The sequence below is a fragment of the Vanessa atalanta genome, chromosome 26 (genome assembly GCF_905147765.1).
Source record: "Vanessa atalanta chromosome 26, ilVanAtal1.2, whole genome shotgun sequence".
NCBI classification, from domain to species: domain Eukaryota; kingdom Metazoa; phylum Arthropoda; class Insecta; order Lepidoptera; family Nymphalidae; genus Vanessa; species Vanessa atalanta.
The window spans coordinates 7,407,697-7,422,208 of NC_061896.1; the positions used below are offsets into that span (position 1 = coordinate 7,407,697).

At 34.9% G+C, this 14,512-nt stretch overlaps 1 protein-coding gene across 2 annotated transcripts; it reads left to right on the forward strand.

Annotated features, from left to right (window-relative positions):
- The first annotated feature begins 1,210 nt into the window (after positions 1-1,210).
- LOC125074063 (zinc finger and BTB domain-containing protein 41-like) lies at positions 1,211-13,580 on the forward strand. Of its 2 annotated transcripts, none has more exons than XM_047685287.1 (25): positions 1,211-1,329; positions 2,385-2,463; positions 2,767-2,909; positions 3,365-3,605; positions 4,034-4,499; positions 5,143-5,210; positions 5,362-5,512; positions 5,861-5,986; positions 6,332-6,418; positions 6,762-6,859; positions 7,125-7,185; positions 7,431-7,562; positions 7,934-8,018; positions 8,115-8,238; positions 8,601-8,718; positions 8,857-8,994; positions 9,062-9,200; positions 9,309-9,591; positions 10,001-10,060; positions 10,379-10,438; positions 11,812-11,863; positions 12,192-12,257; positions 12,690-12,743; positions 12,861-12,937; positions 13,167-13,580. In XM_047685287.1, exons 2-25 carry the CDS (start codon positions 2,386-2,388, stop codon positions 13,239-13,241), a joined length of 2,982 nt encoding a protein of 993 aa, XP_047541243.1. In that variant the 5' UTR covers positions 1,211-1,329; position 2,385; the 3' UTR covers positions 13,242-13,580. The 2 variants fall into 2 exon arrangements, with proteins under 2 accessions (XP_047541243.1, XP_047541244.1); XM_047685288.1 differs by having other exon boundaries at positions 13,170-13,580.
- Positions 13,581-14,512: the final 932 nt, after the last annotated feature.

A 14,512-nucleotide genomic window follows, 5' to 3' on the forward strand; every position in this document is an offset into this window, starting at 1 on the left:
TAGGTACTTGTAGTTACATCGTAAACATTAAATACATGTCAACACAACAAACTTCTTTCATTTAAACACAACCAGAACATTCTAAACCCTCAGGCCTCAATGGATACAACATTGTACAACAAACAAGGAATACAAAACGCAACTGATCACTTTATTCTCCTATTTTAATTTATCATTCAAATTAACCTAAAATTTCCTTAAATATCAAAAATAACAATACTATTTAATTGTCTATAGTAATTAACTAACATTATACTATTATATTTTGTAAACAAATAGTCTTCACTCACTTTCAATTGTTTTTTAATATATTCTATATTTGAAAAAGTATAAAAGTATAGATTGTTGTTTTTTTTTTTATTGTTGATGATTTTTGTTACTCAAAACAATGATAATATTCCTTTTATGGACGACAATAAACTTTAGTTGAGATACATTTTAAAATTTAAATGAAATATATTTATCATACATTCACATTATTACGACGTGCCATTATTATGATTGCTCAAATATATATTATATATATACAAATTTTATAAAAATTGTTATAATGTCGCAAGCTTATGTCGTAATTTTTTTTCGCACCAAAAATTCATAAATGTATAAAGTGTGAAGATAAAAGAGTTAAGTTTAAATGTACATATTAAATTGTTTCGTTATGAAATATATTTCTCTTAGTTTTATTGTAAAGTCTGTAATAAATTATATTTAATGTTAGGACGCTGCACGTACGACGCGAAATGATGTAAATTGTATAGAAATAAACATGTTTTTGATTGATCTGTGTTTTTTTAATAATAGTTTATTTAAGCCAAAATACAGAGTCAGTAGCTTAAAAACGTAGTACAAACTTTTTAGTTATGACCCTTACCGTTTTTATATTTCCCGCTAAAATATCGTTCCCGCCTTCGCTATTTTACTTCCGCTTTAAATTTTGCTATAGATAACCATAAAATCATAAACCATAAACAATTTTAAATTATTCGCGTCACAATATGATGACTATAATATTTTTTCTTAAGAAATATGCAAAGGTATTAAATTACAAAATCTATTCACAAAAATAATATCCACTTACAGTCAAATGTATATTTTCGAGTATGTTTTAATGAAAATGAAAGTGTAACACCGATCTTATTTGAACCATTGACAATAACTTTAACATAGAACGGAAGTTTGCAGCGCTACTAGCGTAGAAAAATGTTACTATTAAACACGTAATGGTGGCTGCTTGTGTGGAGAAATCATTGCTGACAACTTATTTAGAAAATATTTTCTGGAAACCTTCAGAAACTAATGAAATCCGATGAAAACATAAAAATATAACAGGTACTTTCATTAATATTGTTTTAAACGCCGGTTTTCTTTATTTTTTGCTTTATTTCGTTTTATCGACATCAAAATGGCTGACCATACAATAAAAAAATACGTTTATTATTTTACTACGAAATAAGAATCGACATTAGGTTGATAAAGGTGGCAATAGATTTAAAATTAGAGGCAACTGATAAGATTGTAAACAATTGAAATGATAATAGAACTTAACTAAATGAACATATATAAAAGCTGAATATTACATAATTAAACATACTAAATTAGCAAACTTTATTTTGTTTATCATATGCAAGGAGTTAAATAGGAATTACGATAATCTTTTAGCGATTATTTTTTATTTAAAGTATAAAGTGATAATAAAATAATACGTACATACGTTAAATTTTAATTAGCTAATGATATTTATTATCGACTAAGGCGTTTCAAAGTTACCCTTAATATTTGCCTAATTGCAACAATATAACTTAACAGTATTTAAAACTGACTCTCGTCAGTCTCTTGAACAAGACATTCGTAGATAATGTCGAAATATCGAGCTCGATCAAATAAAAATAAAAAACATGGTAAATATCCCGTTTTAAATACTGTTAGTAATAAAAATAACCATGTTAATTTAAAATCTTAAATATAACTTAATTGTATATTATTATAGATACTGAAAATTATAGAAACGATTGAAATGTTACTACTACTATTCTATTTTAAATAAATTGACCTTAATTTTTACAAATATTATAAAATAATAAAACTGATACACAAACTTCAAGGCTTTGCCATGTATTAAATAAAACTTAATCATATAGCATATTGGCTATCTGGCTGGCTGATGATAAGTGGTCATCACCGCCCATAGACATTGCCACTGAAAGAAATAATAACCATCCCAAACATAGTTAATGTGTCACCAACCTTGAGATTATAGGTTCTTCATACCTGTAATTAGACTGATTCACCCTTAAGACCACAACACAACCAATCTTAACTATTTCTGTTTATACAGTTTATAATTAATGATTAACAAATAAATAATTGTTAATAAATATTTTCAGAATGAATAACTCATGTTTTATTTGCAACGCTCGGACAGGAGCATCTTTGAGGAATGCTTTAAACTTATTCGGGGATGATGTAAGTTTCTTATTAGAATATACATGTACCTATTTCATAAAAAACTACCGAGTTTTCTCTCGGTGAAATATACATTCTGAACACATTGAATTTTAAAATAATACTTTGATCTTGCAAAATGAATTTTAAATAAATAAATATATATTAAAGCCACAGGTCCGGCATGACCCTTTAAGCTTTTGTTGTACCCATTCCTAATACAAGCTTTATTCTAAAGGCAATAGAAACTTAATATTGGGGTGTGCTAGTAATCCTTATAAAATACTTTACATTAACTCTAAAGAAAAATTTGTAAATTTTCAGGTGTCGCTCAGCTCCGGAAAGAAACTATCTGAAGTAATTGGGGATATTGTAGATAAATTGATTAAAGAAGATGTTGTCCATACACGAGTTATATGCAAGAAATGTCAAAAGGCAATCGTTGAATATGACTCTTTACAAGTCAGGTATAATTCATGAATATATTTTATCAGCTGTCCATTAGCCTCATGGCTCTTGGTCATTTGCCATCTATTAAATAAAATAAAATTGGAATTAAGTAGATAAAACTGACCGACTGGCTGACTGACTGAGTATGATCTATGGATTGTGTAAACATATTATTTATTTTGTTTTCAATGAATAAACTTGTTAGTGGATATAGTAATACAAATATAGTAGCAATCCATGGGGGCTTAACAAAATCCTTCCACTCGTCGATACCACAAGCCTAGTGGTTCTCTATATAGGAAATTAATTCCTCCCGCGCATTGGGTTACATAGGAGGTGTTAGGTCTTTTAGAGGTTGTCAAGATGTGAACTTGTTACAAACAAACTTACTTTCGCATTTAACGTACTCATAAGTATATTAAAAATATGCATACTGCTTTATATAAATAGCATTTACTGTTAAACATTTCAGATTACAAGCTATTAAAACAGAACTACTTGATAACTTCAAGAAAACTTTACCGAAACATAACTTAAGCTACGATACATATAATAAGGAGGTGAAAATTGTAAATAGTTCTAATATCAAGAAGAATGAAGTTAAAACGTTAGTGTTGCCAGCTTCTAAACTGCAACCCTTGCCGCCTGATTTTGTGATAAAATCTGGGAAATGGCCAATATCCAAATCTAACATTGTTATTCCTAAACTAAAGGTGAGATTTATATATTATTATCATTCGCAAAAATAAAATTGTATATATATAATAATAGCCTGAATGACTTCAGCCAATACATCTTCCATTCATAGAATAGGGTCATTTACTTTGTACTCTCCTTGTTTTTTTTTTAAATTGGATGGAAAACCCGACTCTGATAACTCAACTCTCCATGGGAATGACTAAGTCTTATTGGCTCCATTTATTGTCTGATAGTTTGCTGACCACTCTTATAAGACCTTCCAAAATAAAAAAATCATAATCAAAATATACTTTATTCAAGTAGACTTTTACAAGCACTTTTGAATCGTCATTTAACAAACTATATTAAGTGAAGCTACCACCGGTTCAGAATACAGATTCTTCCGAGAAGAACCCTTTTAGTTAAACTTTTTTAACAGAGCCGTTTTTCTTTTTTGTTGCAGCCCGTCGTGACGATACCGGCGTCATCAACCCTAAATCTCAAAGTGACAGTCGGGTCGTCTGTCCTCACCCAGAGCATAATCACAAACACAATGGCCAACAAGAAAACAGCACTAGCGAATCAAACGATTGATCCAAAACTAATTATGACACCAAAAGTAGAAAAAATCGATCAACCGTCAATTTCGACGAATGTACTGAACTTTGTCTCTAGTTCAATGAAATCCGACGAAATCTTGACTTCGTCGACTGTGACGTTTACTCAGCCGATATCGTCGAATACGTTAGTTTCGACGAAATCTAGTCCGATATTGAGTTTCAATGTCAATTCGTTACCGAAAGATTTCCTTTCGTCGGCGATTTTGACGAAAGTCGACGACTTCGATATTGAGAAACTAAAAAAGGAAGGTTCTATCGAAGTTAGTGAATTGGAACAAGCAGACGAACAGCCGATGGAAATTGATGAAGGTTTGTTAGTTGTTAGAAACAATATATATACACGAGCAGTAATGATAATCTCGATATTACATGTAGTATTCTTGGGACAAAATATTCATTTCTAAAGTATCCCTTGCTTGTCTTTGACGTTAAAGTTTGCTGTATACCAAATTTAATCAAATTCAGTGGGGTGTTTATTATCAGGTCCAGGCGGTCAAATAAAATTACTCTCTCATATTAGTACTGATCATACAGATAAATTTTAATTTTATTATGAAATTAGTAAATATTAATTCTACAATACTCAACTTAGTGGTATTATTAAATTCTCATTAAATTCTCAAGTGCTCATTTAGAACATACTTGAATTAATTGTAAATATCATTTGATTTAAAGATTGTAGTGTAAATTATGAGGTATTGTCTCAAATGATTTATTAAAATTAATTAAGTATTACTTACAGCAACAGGGTGACGCGCCACAAAGGAGACGGAGAAATCTTCCGTATCATATTTTATATTTAAAATTCGTAGATTAGCACTATTAATTTAAGTGCACTTTAATTAAGATGTTATGTTCCTCGTGCATTTTATTGCACTGGCTCACTCATCCCAAAATCATATTTAAATAGATAAGAAAGTCAGGTAATAATAGACTGATATTTTATTTACAGATTGCTCTCTCACTGTGCTATCGACGAATGAATCGGACAATAAATTGATCTTCGATGAGACTGTTAAGGTAACAATATGTTTAAATAATTATCGATTCTTACAACTGATAGAAATAAATTAAAATTTATACCATCGTTATACCGTCGTATTAGTTTATTTCTTGAAAAGTAGGATGACCAAAGTTGTTTCCACTCATATTATCATTATTTACTCTACAGGATAATGAAGACAAGTCGAAGTCTGAATATTTAGACGTGCGGCTGCTCGGGGAGCAGGGCCGCTACGTGCTCGGCAAGCTGCAGGTGCTGCGCCCCGACGCCGACGCCGACGCCGACGCCGACGCCGACCCGGACGCCGAAGCCGACGAGCGTTAGTCACTTGTGATCATTGGTTGCAGTCATTTCCAACACAACCCGATGTTACTGTAGTAATACATATCATGATGATAAGATGGTGTAGTGCGGACCGATTTCAGTGTAGCGTAACGACTAGTATATATACTAAATATATATTCAATTCAATTGGCGGCGATCAAACCTCCGACAGCAGTAACTTTATACGATCATACTAATAACAGATTAGCTAGGAGTGAGTTCACTCATTTACGGAAAGTTTTATTAAACCTATTACTGTGAGTGGATTACAAAATAACTGAAAAAAAAAAAAATATATTTTTTGCAATTCTAGTAATATAATTTATAAATATAAACGTTACAGATACAATAGTGATGGAGGGAGAGAATGGTTCGATCCTACGAGTGGTGTCCGGGCAAAAATTTCTGTATGGAGACAATCAGATATCTCTCATGTTGCCTGGATTGCAGGATTCTGTCGATGGGCAAGGTAAGGTGTCTGCCTAAACTTTTTATACAAAGTTATTTGAAAACATTACTTAAATGTTGAAATAAAAATGTCGTATCGTTGTATGGTTTTATTTGAAATAAGTTGAACAGATAATATATGCTTAGATATTACATATATATAACACACCTTATAATCAACGAAAATGGGGGACACACACTCCGCACGCAACACGAGATGTGTTGCGGGTGGGGAGAGAAAGTAGGGTTTACAACGTGAACGTGTTGATCACACCTGCGAGTTGTCAATCTATGTACATTTTATTCGAATACTCGATTTTTTTAATTATCCTTATGGTCCTAATAATTAATATTATTTATTCGACAGATTCGAACGATGAGTCCCAGATCGAGTTGCAAGTGTCAGGCGATGAAGAAACAGCCAATGCTATTATTGCGGCCGCGCAGGAACAAGGTACTGATGTACTTAATAATATGGTCCAGTCGAAAATATATCAGTTTAGATTAGATTAAAGAATCAAAAATTAGATATTAATGAAAAATTAATCTTAGAATTAAATTAATAATTACAAATTGAGAAATTGGCTATCTAACGGTAAGTGGTCACAACCGTTCATACACATCGGCATACTAAGAAATACCTCTCCTTATATCGTCAACTTGCCACCAACCGTGGCAAGTTGACGATTTGATTGACTGTAATCATATTGGTTCATAAAATTAAGTACAAATTAACAATTACTGTTCACTAACTAACAAGTCGAGCTATAATTAATATATATATATTTATATTACAGGAGGTGCTTTCATAAAAGTCGAGTCGGGCGAGATGTATCGCGTCCAGTCAGTACAGAGCACGACAGAGGATGATGATACTAGTAATGTTGATACATCTGTAAGTTTTGTTATTGTATATATTTATATAATTGATGTTTAAAGTGTTTTAAAAAGGACGCATGAAACATACAGAAAAGCTTTAATTGTGACACAACTTTATTTCCGCCTTATGAGTCAAAATACTCATAACAGACAAAAATAAAAAAGTAGTTTTTCAATTGTTTTTTAAATGTGCTTTTCAAACATTACTATATCATCCAATACGAACATTAATACACAAACAGAAATAGTTTTGTTAATCAAATAAAACAATTTATTTTCAGATGGTAGTGCACGAAGACGGTCAGTTCCGGTGCTTGTTATGTGAGAAGAATGAAACAAAAGGTATGTTGACCTATAGTTTATAAAAGAGATAATACTTCTCTATAGTGGTAACAATGAACAGATTTATTCAAGTAGGTGTAGGTTTTTAATAAATAATATTTGAATCGTTACGTACGTATATATATACATAGCGATGCAAATACATATGTAATGTAGAACTAAACTTAAAGCTATCATCCGAGAGTAGATTCCACCGAGAGAAACCGGCGAGAAACGAGTAGTCACTGTTCGGGCCGTTTCCGCAGAGCGGCGCGTGGTGGTGGGCGACGCGGAGGCGGCGATGCAGCACGTGAAGAGCGCGCACGGCGCGCGCCTCTACATCTGCCGCGTGTGCGGGCGCGCGCTGCGCCGCCGCGCGCACTACGCCGCGCACGTCGGTGCGCACGCACTCACACGCACACACATTATCATATTCAAGTCCCCCGATGTGACTGTATTTACTTACCTTTTGGGTTCGATTCCTAGACGGTCTCGCGTAATTGCATGAGCGGCTCACTGTGACAAAGCCTATTAATGAAACTTCTGAGACTTCTTGTATAATAGCGCTATGATGTACTCGCAGACACTACGCGCACGACCGACGACTGAGTGCGCACTGAGCACAGCACTGCACTGCACAAATGCTACCTGTGAACGATATTATATTCTATATTCTTATTCTATATCCCGCACTACAAATTGTAAACACTAGCCCAGTTAAAGGAAATGCGACGCAACACTTAAAATAAAAATAAATTAATATTTTCAGAGCAACACGCGCAGAAAAACAAAGCCCTCCAGAACACAGACAAGACGAAACTTCACGAGTGTAACATATGTAAGAAAAAATATAGGTTAGTTATAAAACCGATACCGGGGACTCTATTTACTGGAAATTAATGAAGAAGTAAACATTATGAGAAATGTAATAATAATAATAACGACCTCAGCTCCCGCACGCTGCTGACGGAGCACATGAACGTGCACAGCGGGTCGCGGCCGTACGCCTGCGACGTGTGCGGGAAGGCCTTCGCCTCCAAGTACACGCACCAGTCGCATCTCAAGACGCATCTCGTGAGTACATATTTTTATATCCTCAAATTATATACTTACCATCTAACAAAAGCCGTAAGATTACGAGTATTTGTTTCTGTTTTGGTTTGTCTTACATAATCAGTTTGCACGTTCGTCACAGACGAGAGTTCTCGTTAGAATGACCGATCAACCGGTCAACGAATTAAAATTACATATATATTGAAATAAAAATTATTATATAAAATAAATTATAAATACATATTCTCTGATACATGATATATACAGCGATGTACTTTTTAATACATAAGTTTAAAATAATACAAATTAAGAGAGTGCATCATATTTATTATTCCATACAATATAACTGCCATTGATAAAATTTCGACTATTTTTTATTACAGGTTCGTCCGAGGCCGTATAAATGCGAACAATGCGGGAAGTCATTCTTCACTTTACAAAATTTGAACCAGCACGAGAAAACGCATTCGGGAGTCAAAGACTTCATTTGTAATGTTTGCGGTTAGTATATTGTTTTTACATATTTTGTTATATCTTACACCCAGTATATAACCAAAAACATCATTGCTTTTTTTCATAATATTGTAAACAACTTTTTTTATATTGTCGCTACAAATGTATAACGCGTCGTGGTCGCAGGCAAGGCGTTCGGCACGCAGCACAACCTGGAGGTGCACGGCGTGGTGCACTCGGGCAGCAAGCCCTTCGTGTGCGGCGCCTGCGGGAAGGCCTTCGCGCGCCGCGCCGAGGTGCGCGACCACATGCGCATCCACACCGGTGCGAGCCCCCCCGCGACGCCCCCGCCGGGCCCCGCCGGGCCCCCGCTAACGCTCCGTCTGTGCAGGCGAGCGGCCCTTCACGTGCGACGTGTGCGGCGCCAGCTTCACGCAGCGCTCCAACCTGCACTCGCACAAGCGCGCCACGCACCTGGACGACAAGCGCTACCACTGCACGCAGTGCCCCAAGCGGTTCAAACGGAGGAGGTGGGGCGAGTTTTGTGTTTCAGTTCCATCCTCGGTTTCATCGAAGGTCCAAACGAACAATCAGGGCTTTCGATCGATTTAAATGTATTCTCGTGTCTTCGTCCGCAGACTGCTGGACTACCACGTCAAGGCGTCGCACACGGGCGAGCGGCCGCTGAAGTGCGAGATCTGCCACGCCACGTTCGTGTACCCGGAGCACTACAAGAAGCACGCCCGCATCCACAGCGGCGAGAAGCCCTACACGTGCGAGGTGTGCGGGAAGTCGTTCAACTCGCGCGACAACCGCAACACGCACCGCTTCGTGCACAGCGACCGCAAGCCCTACGAGTGCGTCGTGTGCGGCGCCGGCTACATGCGCAAGCAGCTGCTCTACCAGCACATGAACACCAGCGTCAGTACTGCCGACTGCCTTATGCCCTTGTCAAACGTTCCACTCTCAACAGACTGCACGTACCTAGCGCGGCGACTATACTTATACACTGGATACGAATATATTTCGGTGTGATAAAGTGTCTGTACATATTTAGTGCACAAATGCAGGTGCACTCTATTTAATCATTCTTATGATCTGGTAGAACGGCAATCCGACGTCACCGTAAAGAAATCTTACGTGCTCGATGGGGCATGAGAGTGAGTTAAAGTTGACTTCTTTATTCATCTTTATTTGTCTGATTAAAGTCGACAGGGGTCGCATAACAAATGTTTTCCTTCCAGATCGGATCCCTATGAAAATACGTGCCCCCTGAATTGCTTATGAGAACACGAATTACATATTAATTAAAAAAAAATACACATTCCAGGGTCACTTGGCCGAGTCGATTGTCGTCAACCAGCCGAGGGTTACGAAAATAAATGAAAATGTAAGCTATAAATTTATAACTACTTGAACTGCTGGTTTCTGAGTCGGTAACCAAAGGGTGAGACCGTTCCCTGTACAATAAAATTAAAATATTACTTAATACCATTGCTTGGTACTATATTTTATCTGGTTTACAACATATAGTAACAAGCATATATTGCGTTTATACATTTGATATATAATATAATTATTAATAATTACAAAAATAGATATCTATTTGAGATTAATAAAATTAACTGTGTAATTTTACAAGTAAATCGGAATACATGCCAGATGATTGTAATGAATTTATTTAAATGTATGTGTGGTTTCGTTCCAGATGCTAACAACACAGGCAGTTGTTGTCGATACAGAGAAAAATGACAAGTTTCCGGACACGGTGAGCTATTTAAATAATATTTTATACTGTTCTAAACGGTCGCAACGTGATATATAATAGGCTTGTTTCCACTAATCATAAATCGGATGGCTTTGAGTTTCTAATGATAAATCATGATAATTAGTAAATAAAAAAACAACTTTTCTACAAAAATAATAAAAGATTAATTATATTTTTGGAAAATAAAATCGACAAAATGAGGCATTTAATCACGTGACATTAAACACCAATCAGAGTCGCGTGACGTCACACCTCGCGAAACAAGCGCGGAACGCTACGTTGTTGCTATCAATTATCATTATGGCAGATAAACTGGGGGTACTACTTGGTTCTGGATCTTTCAAACACTCTGCGATTATTGACAAAATTTGTTTTTTCAACATATATCTTCTTGGCATTCGAACTTCGTTGGTATACAACCTGGTTTCATACGCACTTGTGTCTTTACCCATAATATGATACTCTGTATAATTAGTCATATCATTTGGCAACTAAAAAAGTAAAAAGAGTTTGAATTATTACATTTTATAAAACAAAATAATATTTTAACTCAAACAAATCATAAAATCCTATTCTAGTCCTAACATTTTATAGGTTATGTGTGATATATTATATTTGCTAAATTCATTTCTTTTACTATACATTTATAAATAGATATATCAAGTTGTATTTAATACTTACATCGAAATGATCTTCACAGAAATAAATTGTGGAATTAGTTGACAAAATAAGAGCATCTTGCCTCCATGCCATTTAACCACTTTATTCGTATTTATTTATTGTTTGGTACGTATATGAATAATTTGTCTGGCGTTTTTATCGTTGTACTTTCACATTGGGGCACCATACAGTATTTATAATACGAGGAATTCATTATTTATTAAAAAACACAATTGACTGTCATACACAAACACGGCTGTTTCGCGAGGTGTGACGTCATTCAAGACGCCATGACAATCTTGGCCTTTTTCGCGGTCAATTTCAAGTTCATTTCTAAAAACTCAAAATACTAACATAAAAAACCTATTTTTCTTAAAATAGTATATTTTTGGGGTGAAATAGATGCTAAGCTATAGTTTTAAACTAATTTCCAAATTTTGTCAACTAGCCTATTAATAAATTATTAAAATATAAGCTAAGTTAAACAGAAAATATGGCATATATTTTTTTATTTTCGTTTTTTTTTTGTCTGAATTCTCTGCTGGGCCTAAGAGAGTGTTCTACATATGACACTGTGATAATATATTAACTCATTCTTAACAAATATCGACTTTATTTGCCTTAAATGATTTACTTATCGGTATTAGCTACCCTCTATACCAATAATAGTAAAGACAGTTTAAAGAAATGTTTCTTTGATTCTCTATTTACAGATATACGAAACAACGGAAGAGCTACAACTCGAAGCAGACGATAAATCTATCGGTAAGCTATGTGAATTAGCCGTTACTTAAATTCACATGTATGGCTTATTTATGAAACATAAATAATCTTATAACTTTGTATATGTAACAAATATTTTTTAAATATTGTTTTATGTACTTAAATATATTAATAGGTTTTCCAAAATTTCAAGACTCTAATTTTTATTTTGTCTGACACTCTTTAGATCTGTGTTTAGTACTGAGTAGCTACGTAACGGTTCTCATGCGTAGAGCGATGTATACATGTGATGTTACGAACATGCAACTCGTTTTGGTTTTGGTGTAGTTTTTATTTTAATTTCGCATACTTGTTTGTCTTTATCGAACAGTTACGACGGACGAAAGCGGCACGAAGTTCTATATAACCGGAGACAAGAAGATACTTCTACAAGAAGGTATGCGTTTATGCGTGGTCATTTGAATATAAGACGAGACTAGAAGTCTGTATTAGTAGCCGGACGGAGGAAAGGCCTCATTCATTTACCCTACTTGGTAGGATTGCCATTTGTGATAGTGAATGTATTATTGAACATGAGTGACAGTATATACATTTCATTAAGCAAAATATTTGTTACCATATCTAAAGTTTAAAAATAAGTAACTCTTAATCATTTTTTTTTCTGTGTGAAAATATGTTACTGTACACCAGATAAATATATACATATAGTAGGAAAAATAATAGGACTAAACATACTTACTATATTCTCAATACAGATCAAGGACAAACTGTAGTACGCCTTTTACTAAGAGTAGCAAGAATCAATTATCAATTAAATTTATTAAAAATGAAAGAAACTAATAATGGAAGTATTTATTTAATTTTACAGGAAAAACAATTAATATCGTCCAAGAATCCGAGGAACCAACTTTATTAACACTGCGTAAGTATTAATTTTTCGTTACGTAAATCGTTTATATTGCCATTGTCTGAAATGTATTGTATCCGTACATTTAATGTAACAAAGATTGGTAGTATACGTGCATTCGTTTTGTTACAGATAACATAGACAGCAGCCTGAAAGCGGACGGAACACTTATAGACACGATCCCTGCGGACCAGCTGACGGACCAACAGGTGAATGAGGATATATATGTATTTTATATGGGTAGTTGGTCGAGCAGTGGGCCACCTGCTGGTAAATGGTCACCGCCGCTCATATACATTGAAGCTTAAGAAATTATAAGCCATTCCTTACATCGTTATGTCGATCTTATGTCCCTTGTGCCTGTTATAGACTGCCGGTTATACTAGAGTATACGGTGATGTTATAATATGTACGTAAGTGATATGTCTTGTGTTGCAGCAGGCCGGAGCCCTGCGACTGGTGTCCGTGTCGCTGCCGGACGGCTCTAGCGGCTGGGTCGCCATCAACAACTAGTGAGCCCACTACAGGACCACGGCCTAGAGAGCTGCTATGACTGAAAACATTTATAATATATTAGAATAGTGTCTATATTATTATGTATAATACAATTGCACATAATTTGTATATATAATTAATTAACGTTACTTTACATTTCGTTTCGTACAATTATCTCTTACGCATCTCCTATTGTTATGTTGACGGTACCATGCCTGTAACGTTCACGCAAGTGCCGATAACGACTGTACAAAGATGAACGATATATGAATGCGAGTGTAAAAAAATGTGTAAAATTCAAACTATTAATATATTGCTCGTTTAATATATTGACTTATATTTCAACGATTAACTACATACACATATATGTAGTATGATTTTATTATTATATATATGAGTCTTTTGAATGTTACATAAAAATAATATGAATGAGAATATAAATATACATAAATGTAAAAAATATGTACTATTCATGTAAATTTTGCAGAAAAATGAAACCTATTTTTCTATATTGACGTACCGACAGTCATTAAATATAATATATAAGAACAACGCATATTGTAAATAATTGTACTATATCACTTACAATGTACATAATGTACATTAGACCTTTATTATACGACCTCCTGTATAGATTTATGCGCTCACGAAGGCGTTTGTGTTTCTTGCCGTCTCTACTCCCCGCCGCCCCCCCCCCCGCCACTCAGCTAATGCGCCGACAGTGGCTGCCAGTAGGGAGGGGCGCGCCTTCGCGAGTGAACGGCTGTGTAAGCTGCCTTGTGCTATCAGTGGACTTCCCCATAGGGCGAGTAGGCCAAGGCAGCAACAATTAATGAGATTTTGCTTGCTAGTCGCGCCCTCTGTGTTTCCACGCGTCATCGTTTTGGTGTCCTAGGACCTTGCAAATAACATCACCTAATTCAATTTATTCATCAACATTACATAAAAAAATTGTTTCGTGCTCTACAGTCTGTCGTGGGCGGCGATCAGTCACAGGCAGCTTTTCGTTTTACAAAGCATCAAGCAGGATTCCTCGCGATGTTTGGCCGCCGAGCGCGAGATGAATATATTATAGGTACTTAAAAAATAGTTCAGAACTATAAGATTCGAAATTTATAAACCGTAGCCGGATTATCGCTAATTGGATAACGGAGTCTATTGTAGTAAATTAAAAGTAATATATCTACATGTTTACGTTATTGCAACTTGGGCATCTCGATAGAGATTTAGTAGAAGGAACAATAAAGTTATTATTGGTTTAATTAATGTCTTAAAGACGTGTTTAAAAT

What these genes read in the sequence shown, in the direction of transcription:
- LOC125074063 (XM_047685287.1), top strand. Translation starts at nt 2,386, where the DNA reads ATGAATAACTCATGTTTTATTTGCAACGCTCGGACAGGAGCATCTTTG. An exon ending in TAAACTTATTCGGGGATGAT is followed by an intron (nt 2,464 to 2,766) that starts GTAAGTTTCTTA and finishes GTAAATTTTCAG; the next exon opens with GTGTCGCTCAGCTCCGGAAA. An exon ending in TTACGAAAATAAATGAAAAT is followed by an intron (nt 10,061 to 10,378) that starts GTAAGCTATAAA and finishes GTTTCGTTCCAG; the next exon opens with ATGCTAACAACACAGGCAGT.